At 30.3% G+C, this 23,783-nt stretch overlaps 1 protein-coding gene across 1 annotated transcript; it reads right to left on the bottom strand.

Moving 5' to 3' along the window:
• Positions 1-603: 603 nt before the first annotated feature.
• LOC120092913 (putative E3 ubiquitin-protein ligase XBAT34) lies at positions 604-5,219 on the bottom strand. Its single transcript, XM_039051158.1, has 10 exons — positions 4,777-5,219; positions 4,526-4,640; positions 4,231-4,311; positions 4,049-4,137; positions 3,522-3,613; positions 3,223-3,304; positions 2,503-2,605; positions 2,334-2,417; positions 2,003-2,094; positions 604-1,561 (listed from the first exon to the last, which is right to left on the bottom strand). Exons 1-10 carry the CDS (start codon positions 4,876-4,878, stop codon positions 926-928), a joined length of 1,476 nt encoding a protein of 491 aa, XP_038907086.1. The 5' UTR covers positions 4,879-5,219; the 3' UTR covers positions 604-925.
• Between the last annotated feature and the right edge of the window lie 18,564 nt (positions 5,220-23,783).

The following is a 23,783-nucleotide window of genomic DNA, read 5'->3' as shown; positions in this document are numbered from 1 at the left end:
TGTCATTTCTAGCAATATCGTTGATGGCCTAATGAAAGTACTAGTGATTAGAATCATAACTTGACAAGAATGATAAAAGAAACAAAAAAAACACATGTTGATTACCTTTGTTTTGAAAAGATTGATTGCCGCTAAAATCTCTAAACCCCATCACAAGATTAAATACATCAATAGATGAAAAGATGCTTTATTGAAAAGGTATGTGAGAGTTTTGATACGTGAGTTTAAATAACTAACCAAGAGTATGGAAAAGATGTAAATATGTGTTTTACAGGATACTTTGTTGGAAAGAATGAGGGTTCACATATAAATAACAAACCAAGGTATAGTGGTTATATATTTAAAAATGAGGGGCAAAATGGAAATATAAATATTGGGAGTATAGATATAGATTAGCTTGTTAAAACTTAAAGCTATAACGTACAAATGGGGAAAATGGATATAGAAACAAGAATCTATAGTTTGAACACTCATCAACCCAAAAGCCTAAGTTACAGTAAATATGATTATATCAAACACTTCCCCCTTGCTGTCAAGAACCATATTAGATCACTAATTAATCTAAAAACTTAAAAACTTAAATTCATGAATTGGAATATATCATATGTGCAAACAATGAAATTAATTAACAAACTCATAATCTGAAATAAACAAATTCATATACGATATATATACACACACAGGCCTAAAGCCTAATTTATGGGTCAGATATTCCCATGATGTTTTACCACTTTTTATCTCTTACTTTTTTTAGCAGAGGTTGTACCTGTAAAACAATCTGCCTATTTCCATCAGAAGAATTTACATCTTTGACTTCAAAAGGTTATATATCGAAGTATCTGATCTAAAACCTCAAAAGTATGTAACGCAAATTATATATAGACCAAGTTCAACGATTTTCACCTGATTGCGCTATTCGATTTTATCATACTGCATACAACTTTATGACTTGATTGATCTTGGTGCGACAAACCGGGCAGCCCCAGTTCTTGGCTTTGATCTCATTTAGACAAGACATACATCCAGCCATATGGCCACAGGGGACGCAGGCTCCCTCTACTGGAGAATCCAAACATATCACACACATTGAGTTGCCATTACCTTGTTTCTCTTCGTTCCCAATGGATGAAGACGGCACATCGTTTATGGTGTCAGAACCGACCAACGGGTAGTCAACCATACTTGTGCTAGCCTCAAAAGTTTTGGCTGCCATAGGTGGGGCTGTGGGGGCTGCATTTGGAGGGTGTGTTACCTGGATGACAGGGACGGTGTCATTCTGGATTTCAGTGTGATGGCTTGGATTGTAACCGTGGCTGGCTTCGTGCACTGTCCATTTGCAAGAACTTGTTTTTGGAGGAACAGGTTGAGGTAATGCACTGCTACTGGAGGCACCTGCTTCAGAATTTGATGAATGGGGATTATGATGCTGTCCTCTTTCCTGCATAGCTGACTGAATAGAGGCATTTATGGCCATCACGAGTTCCGGATCTTCTGAACCGGGAGGTACAGTTGCAATGTCGATCGGGCTCTGGTGATTATGCCAAGTTGTAGGTTGCATCACCTGAAATTTTAAAACAGTACTTGATATCATAATCAGCCCCACAAAAGCAACATTCAATACCTTTATTACTGGGCTTGAAGGCTTAGCCAAAAAAAAAAAAAAAAAACTACTGCAAAGACGGAGAAAAATGTAAGATACAACAGTTTATGCCTCCACCAATCAGTACTGTTTCATCGAGACGATATACCATGTAATAGCCTCTTTGGAATGGTGTTAGAAAAACTATTCCCGATCTTACAGAATACTCTATTATAATACAAAAAACCGTTTGGCAAATGCCTTTGTTAAAGTTCGCCTCCATCCAGTCGAATTTTCTCAAGAATAGCTCGAACTTTAAACCACAACGATATAGATATTGCAACACTGATACCTTGAGTACAATATGTGTTAATAAATCTGTTTCGTTCACTTTCTAGAAATAAGAAAGAAAAGGCATGGTACCTTTGGCTGAGGAATCCCTTTGCAAGCATCACAAAACCATTGAAGTTGCTGTCTGTCGTACTCATTAGCAGGTGCAAGTCTAAGACGTCCAGCTGCAAAAACCACAGAAATGAAACAAAATTACTCACTACATCTCAACAGTAATAGCAACAAAATTGATTTCACCTTCTAAATAATTTGGAGGATGAAAAATAGTGGGCATATAAGACGTTTGATATTTGAAACACAACATGAAAAATTCTAATTTCTGTTAATAGAATTTTCAAACATGGAGTGTGAATGATTTACTTTTAAACAGAAGTATTTACGAACGTGTATCTTTCTTACGTACTCTTTGATTTTCGAAATCGACATCTGCCTTCCCAGGAGGTGTGACAACTCCGTCTTCGCCTCCTTCCTCCTCTTGAGACTAGGTCTGAGGCAAAGCCAAGGTCAATAAATAAAACTGAAGAATTCAATAACTGTTATTAAAATGGTATTTTAGAGCAATTAGAAATTACTTGGAGGGTTGTCGACAATGACAACAGACGGATCAGATTCCTGTATCCTATGTTCCTCTAAATATGATTTCCACAATGGAATGACTAGACGAGGTTGGGCATCCTGTCCATTCAATAGAAAGTCTACACATGAGCAAGACATATAGAATCCCCCAATATGTTTTTAATTTTTAGAAAGAGAACCGAATCCCCTAATATCTTTTAGAAGAGAAACGAATCCCCTGATATAACCAGTACAATATATAGGAAAAAACAGAAGTATCTCATTCACAATAAAATACATCGGTCAGAGCAGGATGCTAAAGAAGCTATCAAATCCATTTGTTTAGCAGAAGACAGATTTGCAGAACAATCCCCAAGAACCAACATTTTTCATTTTATTCCAAATGTCAACGAGGCATATATTACATTAATTTTTCAAAACAAATTGGGGCTAACCTATACAGTCCAAGAAAGAAATTCAGTTACGACCTATATATGCCATAGCTGATTCAGTTATTTCTTCCTCTCTCGCTCTATATATTTATATTTATATTTTTTTGAAAAAAAAAAAAACCTTTATTTCTTTGGTGGGGTTGAGAGTGGGGGTGCATGATCTTCACACAAATTACATATCCCATTTTCTAGAGACAGGATAATGAAACATAAGTTGGATCAGAAGAACTATCAAATACAGGCAAAGGAAGGAAATGGAAAACTGACACATATTATAACTAATACCTGCAAGCTAGCATATATGGCAAGCTCCAACTTAGAAGGCTTCACAGGATTTCGAGAACCACAAGGTATAATAACTACCCATCTGCAGAAATTTTCATTGTTAATGTACAAGCAATATCATACACAAAATAAGGATAAACAATTCACGGCTCTACAGAAAAACTGAACAAATATCAAAAGCTAGTGGAAAATATTAGCTGGTGTCTTTAATGACTAACATACAATGCAGAGTATCAATATCAATTGAAAGAGGGGAAAAAAGATAAACATGACCAAAATCACATGGAAAATATACTCACACTTTCCGTGTAAGGAGATGAGGAGCTAGTACTTCGAGAAACTCCGGCCCATAAAATTCCCGCATCCAACCAGAGAATATACAAATATGATTCTACAAAACATCATAAGAAACATCCTTTTGAGAACAGAAAATAGTATTAAAATGAAGTTGCCAGTTGTATAGTTTAGAGACTGCTTCAACACTATCAAGAAGTCTTTTCATTTTCCTTTTGAGTTCAACAACGTGGGAGAGGCAGGATCCAAACCTCTAACCTCTTGGTCAAGAACACACATCTTAATCGATTAAGCTATGCTCAAGTTGGCATATTAAGAAGTCATTTGTGTGTTAAAAACATACATAAACGAATAAGTTTATTTAAGTCTTCAAGCCTATTGATAATTTGACAGGAAAGAAAATCCTACCCCTCTAATGTCATTTTCTCTCCAATAAATATAAAGATTTTCTATGTCGGTATGAAATAAATTAATATTTGAGTCTACATGTGGGGAGCATTGATAACATGTAAATGTATACGCTAACCCTAACCTCAATGGCACGAACAACATTCTTATGCCCTGCTGCTCTCGCAACTTCCAATGCAGTTTGGCAAGAATCATTAATTATTGAAGTATTTGCTGACAATTGGAACAACAATTAGCATCCTTTATGGCAAAAATAGAGGTTAAATCATAAACGTAAACGATTATCAGACAAACAAACCAACAAACCTCTGTAAGAAAGAAGTAATTTAACAGTGTTTTCCAAGCCTCTTCTAGCTGCATGGTGCAGTGGTGTTCCACCATTACGGCCTAATAGAACATAAAGCCAAATTCAAAGGGTTACAAGAGAATAAACAACTACAATCCCAATCAAAACACATGTCCTAACAAGCACTAAAGTACAAAAACAAACTGATATAAAATGATAGAATAAAATATCTAATTAAAATACATGTATATGTATATCTGATAAATCAATTAAGAAACCAAATCTACATTGAAACCCAGAAAATTCACAGCAAACCTGGTCCAAACGCATTGACATTGGCGCCGAGTTCTAGCAACGTTTTCGCCACGTTATAAGGCTCTGGTTTCGTACAGGCAACAATCAACGGAGTTTTTCCTTCCCTATCAACCCACTACACCAAATACCCAAAAACAATTCACGAAAAGTTGTTAAAAAACAGATTCATGTATAACAAATTTGCAAGAAACAAAATTGTTATATATGTATAACAAATTTCTAGTAAATCAAGAAACAAATGTCAAAATCACCTCAAGGGCGGCACCTTCAGCAGAAAGGGCTTTAATCCCTTCAACATCGCCGTTGCTAGCGCGCTGATACACAAGCTCATCTTTGGACGGTTGCTGCCCCATACGAGATCACAATATTAAAAAAAAACTGATTCCAAAGAAAGGAATCAGAAGAGGAAAAAGAGAGGAAAAGAAAAGACAAGAATTGAAAGAAATTGAGAAGTTTTGAATCTCTCGTTCGTCGGATAGTATCTTCAGAATTTAGAATGTGGCAAAAATGATTGTTCTAAAAATAAGTCGAAATCTCGTTAAAGCAAAGCAGAGGGGTTGAACTATAAATAAACAAAAAGGTATTCTGCTTTTTGGGTTTATAAGAAATAGAGGGTTTAATTATGAAGGAGAGTTGACAGTTGAGAGAGTAGGTTCGAAACTTGGGATTTGGATTACTTACTGGGGAAGAAGTTTGAAGAAGCGAATAAAAAAAAGAAGTGGGGAAGTTATGTAATTTCAGAGAACGTAGGGGTGAATGTCGAATTCCCCAGGAAATTTCCTATCAATCGTTCTCTCGTATTTAATTTTGCATTGAATAATTTTATGTAACGCTATTTTCGGTGTCTCATATTGGACGCGTTTAAGTGAAAACTTCGTCGTCGTCTGTGGCCTTCATAACATGACCTTAATAGTATATTTGAATAATTGCAACTTATAGTATTTTTTGGATAATACTAGTGTATAGCATCATTTTTTTAAAAAATTACAAATATAACAAAGTATATCATTGATAGGCTGTCTAAATTTTATAGTATTTATAATTTTTTTTAATTATGTTATATCTACTAATATTTTGAGTTGCTTGCTATATTTATAATTATCTCTATATATTTTTTAGTTCGATTTGGAAAATTAAACTTGTAATCTCCCTCTATATATATTTTTTTATAAGAATCTCATTATTCTTTTAGGCTTTCTTTCTTGTAAAATAATATATTTCTTACTTAAAAAAACAAAAACTATCTTTCCATATAATCTTTCAAGGGCTTTCTTCGTATATAACTTAATTATATAGGTTTAATTACAAAATTCTCTTAAATTTCCTATTTTTTATTCATGAATAACCTAATGGAATGAAATATTACACAAAAATCTTGTTCAAACATCTATATCACCCCATGAATTTCAAACACTTTGAAAAACAATAATAAAAAAATAGAAATAAGAAAAGATAAGTATGAAAAAAAAAATTCATATTCATACGTTTTAAATGATTTTTCCATCATATTGGAAAAAATAGAATTGCAAACATTTTGAAATAATACTAAGAAAAAAATAGAAATAAGAAAAGGCACATATGAGGAAAAAAAATACCATATTAGTTAAAGAATAAAATAATGAATCATTAAATGTAAATCCTGAAATTTAGAGATATATACCATATTAGTTAATAAGAAATCATTGAATGAAAATCTAAAATTGATGATGATATATAGGATAATTAATTATTATTAAAATATCTTTAAATAATTCATGCTTATTTCGTTTTAAATTTTTAAATACCTCAATTATAAAATAATAAGAAAATTTAATGTTAAAGAGAATATACTATTAGGTTAAAATTATCTTAAATTATGTAAAAATCTAGTTCTAAAATATAATTAAAATTTAGAATATTTGTAAAATATCAGTGGTGAAGTAGGTCAACTGTTTTTAATCTTTCATCTTTAAATAGATATGATGCTATATTTTATGCTTTCTAAAAATTACTCTAACTTACAAATTTGTTTTGCTTCACTACATTCACAATGTTATTATTAATTATAAAAATATTTTTAATCAATGTTTTTTTTAACCGGTTTTTAATCAATGTTCTTCAAAAAGAAGTTTTAAATATTAACATTTACTTTTTTACTTTAATCATCTAAAATAACTAAAACAAGGCTATATTAAACCTATTTTGAATTAGTAAGTTTTTCAAATGTCATAAAAACAGCCTCTTCATTTAAATCCTATTTTTTTCAAAAACTACGACTATTTAATTATGTAACTTTACATATAAGAGATAAGATAGATTGAAAATATGTATTTATTTATTTATTTATTTTGAGATGCGACTATTGCTTGTCAAATTTCTTCACAAACTTTTTTTTTCTTTTTCTTCACTTTTTAATTCATTTATGATTATAGATTTTATTTAAACTTTTCCGTGCCTTTTATTTTTCCAAAAAGTAAATGCTAAAATTTTAATTTTGCATACCGTCAAAATCAAGCTGATTGATAAATAATGGTTTTTTTTTCTTATATATTTTTTATACGGAGCCAATAATTTGATATAGAGGGGCATTATGTAATAAAAAAACTACAAAAAAAAAATGTATAAAAATGTATTCATAACTTCGTAAATTAACTAATTTGATATATATTACAATGGCCATCTACGAGATTTCATATTTTAAAATCGATCTATAATAATTTTATTTTCTAACAAACCCAATAAATAACTTTATATATGCTATAAGAGAATCATTCCTCCATTGCCTTTCGATTACGTAATCGAGTCCTAATAATTTATGTATAAATTAAAAATAAAAAGATTGAGATGAATTTAAAATTTATGATACGTATATTCCGAAAAAGAAAAAAATATATTTTGTAATTTTAACACTAAAATATGTACATAGTAAGGTGAATTTTGAAGAGAGAGAAAGGAAAAAAAAGAACCAATAGAAATGGCTTTTTTTAAGGTCAATGTAGGTTTTTCTTCCCTATGAAAAATCCTAATTTCCACTTTTGTTATTGGGCATCACAGAGCTAACATCAACAACACCCAAGCAATTCATAAGAGTTATATTGAACTNTAATTGAAATTTATATTAAAAATTCAAAAATCGATAATTCGAGTGGGCACGTGCCCCTAACCCCTATGTGGCTCTACCAGTACCTTTAATGAATAAATAGAGATACAGAATAAAAGTGTAATACATTTTTATTTTTTGTTTCTTTGAAAATCATAGTACATTTGCTATGGTTAAAGAGATGGGATTAGTGAATAATGTTTGTCTACTTTTGTTTGGGTGAAGTAGAGTCAAAGAATCATCTACTTTTTGACCGTGTGTTTGGACGTGAAATTTGGGAGGGTTTGGTGCGCTTGTTGGGCTCGTCTCATCATGTTGCTGGGTGGGATGTGGAGTTGAGTTGGGTGTGTCGTATGGGGTCTGATAAGGGTGTGAGGAGTAAGTTATTAAGAGTCTTCTGGTATGTGTCGATTTACTATATTTGACAGGAGAGGAACCGTCGATTACACGGCAGTCAGTCGAGATTGGCATCTACTGTGTTTCAACTTATTGTCTCTATGGTTCGTGCTCATGCTACTTTGTAGCGGATTGATCTTCATGGACTTATTTAGCTTGTCTGGTTTCTTCATTCTTTGTTCTTCTCCTCCGCATGTCCAGTTTCTGAAGTCTCTAGATTGTGGGGTGTTTTTTATTCTTCTGGATGTTTTGTTATTTGTTTGTATTATCTTTTTTGTTGGTTCAATTTTTTTGCCACTATGCATCTTTATAGGTGCTCCTTCTGCTCTGGTGCTTTGATCCCAGGCTGTGGAATCGTTGTATAATAATATTACCTATTAAAAAAATAAATAAATAATAGTGTGTTTTTCTTTCCATCTTAAAAAAAAAACAACTTATTAAGAATAAATAACACACTTTCAAAAATAAATAAATAGATTATTCCTATCCTATATTTAATCATTTGAATTTTGTTCCACCTCCCGTTCTCAAAAAGAAATTTAGTCAAATAAAATTATGAAACAAAGGTTCAAGTTTTGAATTTAAAAATATATATGAGAAAAAGTCAAAATTCAGAATCTTGTTTTAATAAGTATAGTGGTTTGAGTATTCCTCAAGGCATCACAAAATACCCATTGAATTAAAATTAATAGTTTGAAATCATATTAAAAAAATCGACAAATCATTTTTATGAGTTCACCCCTTTGAATTAATTAAACATGTTTGATGGGGTAATTTTTTCTTGTAAAATATCGTTCATCGAATAATCTTTTTTTTTTTCCTTGATAAAAAAATAAAAAAGTGTGCTTAATACCTTTGAATCACTTACCATTTCTTTTAGTAGGATATGGGTAAGAAAATTATCAGAAATAACTTCTTAAATTTTTGAAAATTCGTTCAAACATCTTTTTTTTGTGGTCGGTTGTCAAATAGTTTTTTTCAATGGGTGAGATCGACCACCGAGATTTAGTTAAAAAATTAGTTTTTTCTAACTTGTTGATTGTTTTGGCCTTTTGGGCATTTCTCGATACATTTCTAATAATTTTTCTAAAATATTATGTGATTTTTCTAAATCTTATATCAAATTTTATATAATTTTTAAATATTCTTCAAATTCGATTATATTTACCAAATATTATATAAAAAAAATAAAAAAAGGTAAAATATGAAAGATATATAAAATCTCGATATGAATCTATTAACACCAAGATCGGTGAATTCTCGAGTAGATTAATACCGATTAATACCGATATTTTATATACTTTTCATATCTTATTTTTTTTTTGCAAAATTGAATCTTTCCCAAAATTTAAAATCCAATATGCAATCATCCATATGAAAAATATCTAATTGTTAAATTCATCTGTAAATTTAAAAATTCATATCATTATGGAAACAGAAATTGACCTAAAATTACATAACAATTGAATATAATATTCGGTAAAGATAATCGAATTTGGAGAAAACTTAAAAAATATATAAGATTTGGTGTAAGATTTGGATAGATTATCTAATATTTGAAAAAAAATACTAAAATCTCGATGTTTAATCTCCAAGATGTATCCAGAAAGGTCCAAAAGGGCCAAAACAATAGTTAGAACAAGTAAATTTTTTAATAAAATCTCGATGGTCGATCTCATTCAAGATCTACCAAGAAAAACTACTTTAACAACTTAAAAAAAAAAAAAAAATACTAATTATAAAAGATGAAAAGTTGAAAGTGTTATTTTTTATAATTTCTCCTAATTAAGAGATCGAAGATGTATATCTTAAATAGAATGGAGTCTCTTGCTCCATGCCAAAATGATTAGATGTATGGCTGGTGAATTAAAATTTTGTATCTACATCCATATGCTCCACATTTTTTCCTCTAAATTGATATTCGAAGAATGCTCACATATATATACCGTCATTTTCTTATCTCAGTGTACACGTTTTTTTTTTTTTTTTTTAATTTTATTGACAAATTTTACATTTATTTGATATTATAATTAAATCTATTTTTACCTATTTATAGAGAGTTGAATAGGATTTAAACAAATTAATTAAAACTAACCCTTTTAAGTATCCAATTTAATTTTAATAAGATTATTGATAATTGATATAGAAATTCAAGAACAACTAATCAAAATAAGAGTAATTAATTTCAATGACAAAAATTGCAAGGAAGCGACAGACCATTCAAACTCCCAAGTGATATGCGCCTTTTACCAAGAACTGCCATTTTCTAACAAAATGCCAAAAAAATTTCATCATCTCTCGGCTTCATTATAGATTGATTTAATTTTTCAATCGAAATATAATCATAGACCACGAGCTTATACTACGAAGTCCGAGTTCAGAGGTTTGCATGCATTCTTTATAGAGGACCCACTCAATACAAAAGATGAAAATATTGAAAATGTAAAATAAAAAGACTGTTTGCAATTAAACTCTTAAGTGAAAATCAATTAATGATTTTTTTTAATTAAAAAAATATTGTATCTACATTTAAAATATAAATATATTTGATTGAATGTGATTGTTTAATGGTTTTAGCAAAATCCTCAGAAATACAAATAGCCGAGGAAAACCATTTAGGTATAAAAAAATCAAACCCACAAACTTCTTCAAAGAATGAAGAAGAGCAACAATAAAACATACACACAAAATTACTAAACTCAAATGCTTGCTACACGAGCAATGCGATGTAGGGATATACATGGTTTTGGGTTGGGCTAGGTTAGAAGGGTCAACTATACTCGCTTTCTATATACACTATTCATGCTTTCCTTTGGACAAGGTATTTGTCATCATATCAGAGTTATTATCATCTATGTGGGCCTTTCCAATCTAACAACTTCTCATTCATCATGTCTCGAATCCAATGATATATGATGTCAATCTTGGACTTCGAGTGGAAAGTCGGATTTTTGCTGAGATGAATAGTGCTCCGACTGTCACAATACAACACATATCTTTTCTATTCAACTCCCAACTCTTGCAAAAATTTCTTCATCCAAAGCACTTCTTTGTAAGCTTTTGTCACCATTATAAACTCAACTTCTATAGTTGAAAGAGCAACACACTTCTTTAACTTGGATTGCCATGATATATCTAAGGTTTGAAATATCGATGTCGAGAAATATCGATATCGATGAAAATTTTGGGAAACTTTATGAAAATTAATGGAAATTGTTATAATTAGTTAACGAAACTTTGTTTGTAACCTAATTAGACTATATTTGACTATTTTTAATCATCGTTTCTATAAAGTAAGAAAATATATAGACGTATATCAAATATTGGCAATTAATTGCAAAATTAAAGGACATGAAATGTTTGCATACAAAATAATTGTAAATTACTTATTAATTAAAACCTACATGTCTAATCCAAAAAGATGGCCTTGAAACATCTAATCCAGAATCTTGATCATTCAGGTTGAAACTACAACATTGCTCTCAGGTCATCCTATATTGAAATATTGAAGATAGTTACTTAAATGAAAATGATAGGACTTGTATGGCTATATATAGACCCTATTGGTGGATATATCTCATTGGTCAATGATTCCTCCTTCCGATGAATAATAACTATTTGGTGGAAAGTTAGGTTGGAAATTGTCATGGTCAAGTCTTCAAGGACCATCATAATTTGAATAAGAATAATTACCTTGACCATAGTTTTGTTGTGTATTACTACTGCTTATGACCATAGTTTTCTAATTCTTTTTATTCGAAATGAAAACTTTGGATGGTAAAAGAAGCAAAACTCACATAAATTTAACTTTGAGATGTAATGATGTGAAAATTCAATGGAAAAGAGTTTGAATGAAATTAAAAATAAACATATGTCGTTATTTATCATAAGAAACGAAAATTTTGGATGGAAAAAAAAACTTAAATCAATCTAATTTAGAGGTGAAATGATGTGAAAATTCAATTGAAAAAGGTTTAAATCAAGTTTTAAAAAATAAATAAATGTTATTATTTTTCTCAATTTTTGTTTCTTGAAATGAAAGCTTTGGATGGTAAAATAACAAAACTTACATCAATTCAATTTTGAGGTGAAATGATGTGAAAATTCAATGAAAAAGTCTTTGAATGAAGTTAAAAATAAATATATGTTATTATTTTTCTCAATTTTGGTTTCTTGGAAATGAAAGTTTTGAATAGTAAAACACAAAACTTACATCAATTCAACTTTGAGGTGAAATTATACATTGATGTGTGAAACTATACAACTCATGTAATCAAGACAAGTCTATAAACCTTTAAAAACTTCCATTGAGCCTAATTGCTTAAAAAGAAATTGAAATTTTCTCCATACCGAGATTTCAAGTTGGCTATGGATTTAGCTCCCCCACAAATGTAACCAAATACCTTGAAATAAATTTTCTAGAATCAACATCACTAACCATGTCTGCATCTTGAACCCATTACGCACAATTTCCTCATTCCCAAAGCACAAACAAACTCTGGAAATATCTCTGAGATATCTGAAAATTCATTTCACTGCATTTCAATGTTCTCTACCTACATTGGAGAGAAATCGACTGACAATGCCAATGACATGATCTATATCTGGTCTAGTATAGACCATCACATACATCAAGCTACCAACAACTAAGGAGTACGGAACTCCCTTCATGTCTTCCTTCTCTTTCTCATTCGAAGGACTCTATTTGGAACTGAGAAATAGAGTTTGAAGTGATTGTCAAGTTGAACACTTATTCGCTTAGCTTTGTCCATATAGAACCTCTCAAGCACCTTTTCGATATATTTTTCTTATGATAACCATAACTTCTTAGCATTTCTATCACACGTAATTCTCATGCCAAGAATCGATTTCACTGGCCCCAAATCCTTCACAACAAAATATTTATTCAATCCCATCTTCAGTTCATTAATCTTTTTACTATTAGTACCAACAATCAACATGTCATCTATGTATAGTAGAAGAATAATGAAACTTCCATCAGTGAATTTCATAACAAAGACACGGTGATCAGAAGTTATTTTCTTATAACCATGATCCACCATGAACGAATGAAATTTTTTATACCACTGTCTCGGTACTTGCTTTAACCAATATAAACTCTTCTTTAATTTGTACACCAAGTGTTCTTTACCTTTTACGCTGAATCCCTCTGGTTGTTCCATACATATTTCTTCTCCCAGATCACTATGAAGGAATAGAGTTTTCACATCAAGCTACTTAATTTCCAAGTTTAAACTGGCTGTTGATCTAGTACAACAGTATCGATGACATCTTCACCATTAGTGAGAAGATCTTTTCAAAATCTACACCCTTTTCTAATTAAACTCTTTCACAACCAATCTCGTTTTGGACCTTGGTTGTGAGCTACTTTCATTTATCCTCGGCCTGAACACCCATTTGTTTTTAAGAGCTCTCTTATCTTTAGGCAACTTCACCAGTTCATACGTAAGGAACTCTTATAAAAGAGAACCAGTGAGTGGAAGCAAGATCTTTCCAAGTCCATTGTGAAAGAATAAAGGTATTCACAAACATACAAATCAGTTATGCATCTTATACAAAATTACAACATGCTTGAGTAATCAAATACAAAAGGAATTGAGAGTCATACCTTTGAAAAAATCTTCTTTTGTAAATCTCTTGCTCTCATGAACAATTGGACAACAATCTCTCGCTCTCATGAGCAATTGAACAGCAACCTCTCGTTGTCATCACAATCGTATAGCCAATCTCTCGTTGTCGTTCAGATCACGGACAGTTTGCTCCTTGAATAAGAACCCTTCGACACTACCATCATTCCCAATGAGTAGGATATCTCATACACATACAGTACCTTGGTATTCTCGGAGTGAGAATCCAGGAGGTGTGGGCTCTGTGTGAATTTGGTAGAGGGAATGAGGAAGAAAACAATCGAACTACACGATCAAGTAAGTGGGAGAGTGGTTATGTCTATCGCATAGACTGATCTCGCTCAATCGTCTAGTCTCTCACTTTACAAGATCGTTTAGTCTCTTACTAGATCATTTACACGATTGTTTAGTAAATCTCGCTCTATCGTTTAGTCTCTTGTGAGGCCTATCGTGTAGGCTCTTGTGAGCAAAACGATTAGTAATTACTAATGAAGCAATAGATTAGCAAAATGAAAAACTCTTTTCATTTTATCTTTCAGTTATTAAAAACTGAAAAATAACCTCCCATTTTCACGGTCAATGGAGAAAATAACCAACCAAAAACAATTATCTCATAATTGTTTTAATTATAAATAAATATAATAACTAATTTATCATATTATATTTATTACCTATAGTTTTAATATCACATCATATGTAATATTTAAACCATAGTTCTTTTCTCCTTTATTTAATATAAATCATATTTATATCAAATTCCTCCAATTAATGTATCTTATACATCATATCAATTATATCACATATAATTGAACCAATTTAATTATATCATATATAATCAAATTCTCTCTTGTTAATTTGAACACTTCAAACTAACCAAAAAACTTATTCTCAACTTGAATCCATTGAGCTACCAAGGGGACCTTATGGACCTATAGCTTGAAGCTTCAACGGTACGTGAATAATTGACTAAACTCTTTAATCACGAAATCCACCATCCGTTAACTGTCGAGCATTCCACTAAATACCGACAACTGCACTCTTCTCACTACAGATATATTTCTATGTCCATTAGATATAACCAATCAACAGTACGATAATCCTTCACAGATCGCTCGTAAGTACAGCTGAGCCAATTTACCGATTTACCCCTGTAGTTACATCTAATTCCTTAAGTACCACTGATTCCTCTAATGAACAATACATCATAGTACTACTATGAGTGAACACCTCTCGGGCCATGAGAAAGTGTGTAGCGCCACATCGTTCAAGCCCTGGAATCGGCCTTTAAGGGAGCAGTCTATCTACTTACTTCTACTTCGGGGAAGGAGTGAATTCCATCTTGTGTAGCTGAGTTCCCAGCTCCCTAATCAGACGAATCCCAAAAGTGGTAGGTTTGAGTCGGCAATCTGGCCACTTGCACCCATGCAAAGAACCGCCTTAGGCAACTCACTCAGGATTAAGGTCATGTTACCTATGGTCATCCTAGTGAAATGAAAGTCTTTGTTATGAACGGTGTTATATAACGAGACTAAACATTTTATGATCCGATATTATACATACTCCTTTGTATAGGACACCCCCGCTCGCATGTCTTCATATAAATGATCAGGATCAGACCATCTGTAGCACTTTACAACACTTGTAACATCTATAAAGCGGGTTGTATCCCTAGTGTCACAAGGATAAAGTTTCCCTTCTTTATCCATATACTACAGACCATTTAGGTTATCATTTAGGTTATCTTCTTAGTTTATTGGTTTGCGGTTAATGCAATTAAAATATTTCATATTTCATAGACAACAGTGAAGAAAATATCTCATATTATTACATCACAAGTGTTTGTTCATACAGGTGTTTATAAACTACAAAACCCTATGGGATTTAGGGTATCAACCCCAACATACGTATGGTTCTCATTTAGTGACTCCATCTTCTCTTGCATTGCTTAAAACCACTTATCTTTATTCTCATCAGTTATAGCTTCCTCATAGCTTTCTGGCTCTCTCCCATTAGTAAGCAATAGAAATTCATGTGGAGAGTACATTCTAATGGACTTATGATTCCTAATGGATCTTCTAACTTGAACACTTTCTTAAACTGGTGGCTTTGGATCTGACAACTCATCAGGAGGCATAATATCATCAATATTATCTGAGGGTGCATGATTATCTCCTCACTGTCTACCATGTCCGAAGAAGGACTTATATCAATTAGGTCATCTTTTTCAGGTTGGTTTCGTCATGGTCTCTATGTCTTCAATAGTCTGATCTTTGAGAAATACAACATCTCAGCTTCTAACAAGCTTCTTCTCAACTAGATCCCATAAACAGCAACCAAAATCATCATATCTATAACCTAATAATATGCGTTATTTGGTCTTACTGTCTAGCATTGATCTCTCATCTTTAGAGATATGCATAAATGTTTTGCATCCAAAGACCTTCCGATAATCATAGAAGAATATTCTCTTGTCCATATCTTATGTGCCATGTCACCTTTCAACGGAACAACGGGAGAAAGATTTATCAAATCCACTACGGTTGTCACGGTTCGCTCCAAAAGCATATTGGCAACCTTGCATTTGACAACATACATTTTTCTCTTTCTATAGTTGTGCGATTCATTCGTTCAGCTACACCATTATGTTGAAGAGTCTTGGAAACTGTCATTTAATGTCTAATCCTATGTTTTTTACAATACTCATCAAATAGATCTTTATACTTACCACCATTGTTTGTTCTAATGTTCTAATACATTTCAGTTGCCGCCCAGTTTCTCTTTCTACCTTGACTTGAAACTCTTTAAACACATTCAAGACTTGGTTTTTAGATTTCAATGTACACAGCCACAACTTTCTAGAGTGATCTTCGATGAATGTCAGAAATACAAAGCACGACCTAGAGATTTTTCTCTCAAAGGGCCACATACATCGGAGTGCACCATATCCAATACATTGGAACTTCTTTGTGCGTGAAGATACTCTGTGTTGCTTACCAGCTAGACAGTGTGAACAAGTTTTAAGACTCATGCCATTTGCTTGCAGTATGAGACTCTTCTTCACAAGAATGTCTAACCCTCTCTGACTGATATGACCAAGCCATTTATGCCATAACTCCATGAGCAACTCATTTTCAACTGAGTTTACAAGGCTATTTGCAATCTTTGCATTCATCACATACAAGAGTTTCTATTTCCTCTTGCTACTACCATTGAACCTCTAGTGAGTTTCCACTAATTATCACCAACATAATTGTGATACCGTCGTCGTCAAGCTGTTCTGTGGAAATGAGATTCATATGTAGGATGAGAAGAACTCCCGTTTGGAGGTAACATGGATTCCCGCACCACTGTCAACTATCCAATCAGTATCACAAACAACATATAAATCACTTGTGGTGGCTACTGCAACATCCTTCATTGATAAAGATGGAATACAAACATAAACAAAAAAAAGGAGAGATGTCAGCCAATGAAGACAACTTAGAGAAATCAAGAAAGAAGAAGCACCACACAAAGTGTAGCAAGAAAATTAATTGGGGACTCTTTCTTCTCTTCTTCTTCACTTGAAGGAATCACCCAAAGAACCATAATACAAGGCAGTAGCTCTCTATTTCTCACTCTCCGTCTCACCAGAAAGTTTCTGATTTTATCAAAATAAAATAGTGGCAACTTGGCCATTTTGGACCATAAAGAGTTGGCCCAATTTTCTTTCTTATTAAACAGTCGGGACCCAACAATAACCAGACGAAAAGGGAGATAATACATCCAACCACATTACACAACATCAATACAATAACAAATGAGGGACGAGGGACAAAATTATTAGTACTAACCGAATTGATCAAACTTTCAACATCGTGATTTTTCTTCATTTTTTTATTAGGAATTTTGTAACATGTATCTTAAGTTTTCTTTTTTCTTTTTCTTTTTTCTTTTTTTTGGGGATAAAATACCTTTTTGGAGTTGAATTTCTACTATGATTTCTATTTACTTTGTAAATTTCTAAATGTTGTCGATATAGTTTGAAATTTAGTTTCTACTTGGTCTCAAGTTTCAAATTACTACATTTTCTATCTTTAGTTTTGAGTTTAGTTTTCATTTTGTCCATAATTTTGAGGATTGTATACTCTTGATAAATGAATGGTAATATAAAAAGTTTGCCTCAATTAATTATATTTGTTGTTGTTTATCTTGTGTTCTATATTTGTAGTGACAGGTGGGTGGGACCCACAAGGGACAAATCTATGCTTTAAAAATAAAAGAAAATTTTTATAAATACAAAAATCTAAAAAGATATTCTTAAAAAGTTCCAAAAGTATATATATATATATTAGTTTCAATTAAGTCAAATGCAAGTGTGTTGCTCCAATGGCTCTAAAGAGATGCTTACCTTTCCTCAGACGATATTCGAAGTTTTTTTTTTTTCTTTTTTTTTTACTTTTTTAAGTCACATTGGGTAACCATTTCGTTTTTTTATTTTTATTTTTAAAAAATAATTCTATTTTTTTCCTCATTTCTTATTTCTTATTAACCAAATTCCTAAAACAAAAACAACTTTTTAAAAGCTACTTTTTTTTAATTTAAAAATTGGACTTTGTTTTTTAAACCATTGGTAAAAAAATAGATAATAAACAAAGAAATTTAGAAGTGGAAATAGTGTGTATAGGCTTAATTTTAAAAAACAAAAATCAAAAAATAAAATGATTATCAAATGAAGCCTTGAATTTTTGTTTTTTAAAAAAATAAAATTAAAAATTATATATTGTATTTATTCTTTTTGTACACTTGAAAAATGTGAAACTTAATTCTATTTTAAGTTTTTGTCATATATATACCCAAATAGTTTTGGATCATTGAGAGGCCGGCTAAATGAAATAAAATAATATACTAGTGCATATTATAAAATAATTTTACAAAATTTGATTAAATGATTGTGAATTTATAAAGGTTTATAATAATTTTATAATTAGTATTACTTAACAAATATATTATATATCACTGCATTTAAAGTTGGATTTATATGATAATTAAACTATAACGTTAGTCTCTAAATTTCGAAAAATATGACTAATAAATCCTTATACATTTAACAAATCTATATATTAGATCAATTTTATATCTAATAAATCTCATAAATACAAAAAATGTTTAAAAACAATTGTTTTATGAGAAAAAATATTTATCTATTTGAACTTTAAAGGTTAAATTTTGTAACTAATTCGTACATCAATTTTAAAAACATGTCTAAACATACTTATTCAGCACAACTTTAAATCTAATGTCTACTAGCATTTAACTTTTAATCTTTTCAAATATATGAGTCGTATTATATGCAAAGTTAACATTTTAGGAATCTACTAAACACAATAATTTAAAAATTCAGATACTTATTAGACATTTTTTTAAACTTAAGAACTATATATGAACACAATACTAAAAGTTTCATGGGCTAAATTTCTAATCCTATACATATCTGTACCCCCTGTAATATAAGCTATGGATCTGCCACTGGAGCCCACTACCTAATTTGTAATAAAAAAAACACAAACTGATTGACCAAAGGATGATCAATCCATTTGCGTTTTGAAATTATGTTATGTTATTGTTATTGTTATCATTAGGTGTATGAATATAGTATGAGAAGTGTAAATCGATCACATTTACTATTTATTGTTATCATTTAGGGTTAAACGATAACAGTAAATATGATATATTCATAATTCTAAGTAAAATATGATTAGAAAAAAAAAACAATCTAATTACGTTTGCAATTTTGATCTATGACGATTGATTAATCAATAAAATTTCATTACGATTATACGAATTACAGATCGGGAAACATGACCTAATTTTCTCTTTTAGTCTATTGTGTTGATTTTCCATTAACCAATTTAAAACGATTATGTTAATTTTTGTTAAATTAGTTCATTATGTATTTTTGACAAATAATAATAATTTAATTTCAAGCAAATAGGACTCAACCTTGGTGTGTCTAACTAAGACAAATTGGTTTAAAAAAATAATTAAAAAAATATTAGAAGAGTTGACAAGTAGATCGTTATTATTAGTGAAAGTTCTACTAAGTACTAACATTTTTAAAGTTGGTTTAAAATCTTAAATTGTATGGAGAGCTTCAATAAATAAGATAAAAGTCAAACTCAATAATTTAAAGCTATCGAATCTATTTAATGGTAAAGGCATAGCTATCACAACAGCTGTGGCATGTGAAATGGACATACTTGAGATATATTCCAACTTTATTGGTTCTGGTAATGTGAAAATGAGCTTTGTTTTTGTTGTTATTTATCTGTTTTTCATAATCGTAATGAGACGTAAGACCTGTCTTAAATTTGTAATCAAATCGTATAATCTAATTAGAAAATAAAAAGTGTCCCTGTAATTATGTGGTTGAAAATTACGTGGACTCACTATCTTTATTATTATTGCTATTCTTAACGTTACAAATATCGTTACTATTGCGGTATGGAAATTATGAATTTAATACATTTATTGTTCTTACCGTTACTGTTATCATTAAAATTACTATTATCATTACATTATGGCCAAACAGTAACGATGTAACAGCAAAATGTGACAGATTCATAATTCTAGATGAACGCAATCAAAAGCAATCTAATTGTGTTTGCAATTCCGGCTTATTACGATTCATCCATAAATGAAATCTCATTCTAATTACACCAATTTTCATTATAGTTTGGTAAATGTAACCTAAACTCACCATCAAAAGTTTTCATTGATAATTTTGTCTATAAACACTGTTAGCGTGTGTTTGGTACAAGGAGTTACAAAGTAAGAGTTGTGAACTCCACCAATTGTTTGACTCAAAAAATTTGTGGGTCAGGTTTCACTACTAAAAAAACATCAATTTTATACTTTATGAATCCTTACACCTAAGTCTTAATTACTCCTTAAACCTCGCTATTCAACTCCTAACCCCAAACACTTATTGTAAAAAGAAAAAAAGAAAAAAACAAACAAACAAAAAATTATAAAACACTGTAAACAAAGTTTAATTATCCATTATGGTTTTTAACTTCTAAGTTTCAATTTATTTTATTAGATTTTTTTATCGAGACATTAAAAATATGAAAATACCTAATCAATTGATTTAATAGTTAAAAAAAAGTTATTTTATTCTGATTTTTTAATACGATTTTTGTTATAGCACTTGAAATTTAAAATATTATTAATATTATTCATTCAACTTTTTAAAATAACTATTTTGATTATATGTCATTGAAAGTATTCACATTATATGATCGATGATATTCTTTAATCATTTCATATTGTTTAGCTTGTTGAACAATTAACAACATAATAATGTGAATATCTCCATTGTTATTTTCTAAATTGCATGTTTTTATTAAACAATGCATTTTTAAAGTAGACACAAGAAGATAATAAATTCAAAAGTTTAGGGCTAATAATATATATTTAAGTTAAAATACCAAAATGAGACTAAATTATAGTCAAACTAGATTATCATGTTGAGGGGGATTTTAGGTGAAAAAGTTATTGGTTGATTTCTAATTATTTTCCTAAATTCTAAGTAGTATTTAAACTTTACTCATAAGCTAAATATAGAAAAAATTTAAACTTTCCCTTTAAAAAGTATCTTAAAATTAGTTGCATTTCAATTTTTTTAAAAATAGTTGCATTGATAATTATTTAACTCCCATTAATTTAAAGTTTGTTACATATTATCTTAAAAGATTCCTTGGAAAGTTAAATTATCTCCCCCCAAGATTTATATTTTTTATTAAAAAATTAAATTAAATGTCACGTTTTTAACAAAAGTTATCAAAATGCAACCGTAAAGCAAAAAATAGATATGAAATAAAGGAAATCCACTCAAACCATCACTATATCTAACTTTTAAAATGTCGATGTCGATGAAAATATTATAATCTTAATTTTATGAAAATTTTGATGAAAATATCGATAAAATATTGATTTCGATTAATATTTTTGAAAAAAAATTATGAATACAACAGAGTTTAAAAAATAAATTTAAATCAGTAAAACAACATTTTATGGTTTTTTTAAACAAACTAACATGTCTATATTTGTATTATATTTACATTAGTGATATTTTGTTGCTTATTCTTTTATCTTCCATGGATGTTTGTATAATATAATGAAAATATAGATTCACCTCTCATGTTGATATCGAATTTAGAGAAACGTAGAATATTGATGAAAATATCGACATATCAACGAAAATTTAATACTAGGCCTATATCAAATTTAGTGACTCAATTATTATAAAAAAAAAAAAAAAAAAAAAAAGATAAATAACACCCTTCGTTGCTATGAAACACAAATATAGATACGGCTACCTAGTACGAATACGATCGGATACGGCGATTCGTCAATTTCTAAAAAACTAAGATACGGATACGGATGCGCCATTTTTTTAATATATTTTTTAATATATATTTCTAAAAAACGATGATATTGATACGTTGAAGATACATTTTCTTTTTCTTTAAAAAATCTAGGATATAGATAAATTTAGCATACAAGTTAATATAATAGCACAAAATAAAATACAAACACTGAAATACAATACAAAAAAAGCAACATCTAAGATATTGAAGTACAATAATTAATAAAATGCAATAGAAAAGTGACTCATATTGCAAAGAATAAGAAGATTAGAGGGAGAAGTATGAAGATAAACGGATAACTTCTTCATTAAATTGTTGAAGTTATTCAAATGGTTTATATTTTGGTGGATTTTGTGGGGACTCAAATGTGAGGATGGATATTAGATGATTATAGTCTAGGGTTTGGTCCGTTATTTATTTATTTTATTTTTGGACTGAGTAGTGAGCTTTTTAAATAAGTTGCCTAGTTTTAGATTGGGAAATATTAGATGAGTTGCTTGTTTTTTTTTCTTTTAAAAAAAAGTACGCGTAGAAATAGATACGTCAAGTCGCGTGTCATATCTAAAAAGTATCTGGAAGTATTGGTATCTAATACGTGTTTGATACTGATTCTTTGCCTCACATGAAGTATATGTGCTTCATAGCTTCGTTGCTATATTGTTTTTATGTTATTAATTACTTTTCTTATTTTTTCAAGATACTTCCAAGGTTAAAAAAGGTACTTTTTAAACGGTAAAATGAGATGTATTTTGAAATCGGAGGTTCGAATCTCATACTCCACTTTCTTTACTGAAAAAAGAGGAGATAAATACTATTTAACTATTACATCATACATAAGAGTATATAAAATGCTATCATCTTTTTAGGCTACATTTACACGAGGGAAAGAATATAAATTAATCACAATTCGTTTTATAAGCCTCGTCGAATTATTTTAGATTTTATTTACACGTTCATTCGTAATCGTAATTAAAAGTTGGGTCTATTGTACCATCCGTAATAAAACCTTGTACTTTGATTGAGCTTGAGAAAGTCCTCAATCCAATTATGTTTGGATATGCAGTGGGACAATATATTTGATAAGAATATTTATGTGTTAATTTTCGTAATTTGCCATTGAAATGAAGCGATAACGCTTTACAGATGGAAGTTTCGGTAACGATTTCGATCGCTTTAATAGTTTTATAGCCAATTTTCTTGATCTTACTAATCCGCCAATTATTTGAAGCATCGATAGTGATTTCGGCCGCTTTAACAATTTTATAACTCATTTTCCTGGTCTAACCGTACCGGTTATTGTGGTGATGGCGATAGCGGTTAAGATTCCAATGCTTTTATCGATTTTATTTTGTTTCATCGGTTAGAACGTTGAATTTTTTATTTTTGTTACAACCACATTCATGCTACTTTTATCGATCTATCACTATAATGTTCGTCGATAGGAAAACTTTAACGTGGTTGTCCAATTAAGCTTCATGCATATGGATTTACCAGTTTATTCATACTCATGAAATCCCACAAACAAGATATTGATGAACAAAAGAAAAAAAAAAATAGTAGACGATCAAAACAGAAATATTTGTTCCATTAAAAAAAAAATATTACAAAATTAGTGGATGATCATACAAGAGAGAGTTAATGGGGTCAAGGTTCGCTATTCACCAAATTGAAACAAACAGCATCAATCACAATCATATTGCTTTTGAAAAATTAGATGAGTAAAC

Source organism: Benincasa hispida, chromosome 12 (genome assembly GCF_009727055.1).
Source record: "Benincasa hispida cultivar B227 chromosome 12, ASM972705v1, whole genome shotgun sequence".
Classification (NCBI taxonomy): Eukaryota; Viridiplantae; Streptophyta; class Magnoliopsida; order Cucurbitales; family Cucurbitaceae; genus Benincasa; species Benincasa hispida.
This window is presented reverse-complemented; position numbering and strand designations above follow the sequence as displayed.

What these genes read in the sequence shown, in the direction of transcription:
- LOC120092913 (XM_039051158.1), bottom strand. Translation starts at nt 4,878, where the DNA reads ATGGGGCAGCAACCGTCCAAAGATGAGCTTGTGTATCAGCGCGCTAGC. An exon ending in CATCTCCTTACACGGAAAGT is followed by an intron (nt 3,305 to 3,521) that starts GTGAGTATATTT and finishes AAATTTCTGCAG; the next exon opens with ATGGGTAGTTATTATACCTT. An exon ending in CATTGTCGACAACCCTCCAA is followed by an intron (nt 2,418 to 2,502) that starts GTAATTTCTAAT and finishes GCTTTGCCTCAG; the next exon opens with ACCTAGTCTCAAGAGGAGGA.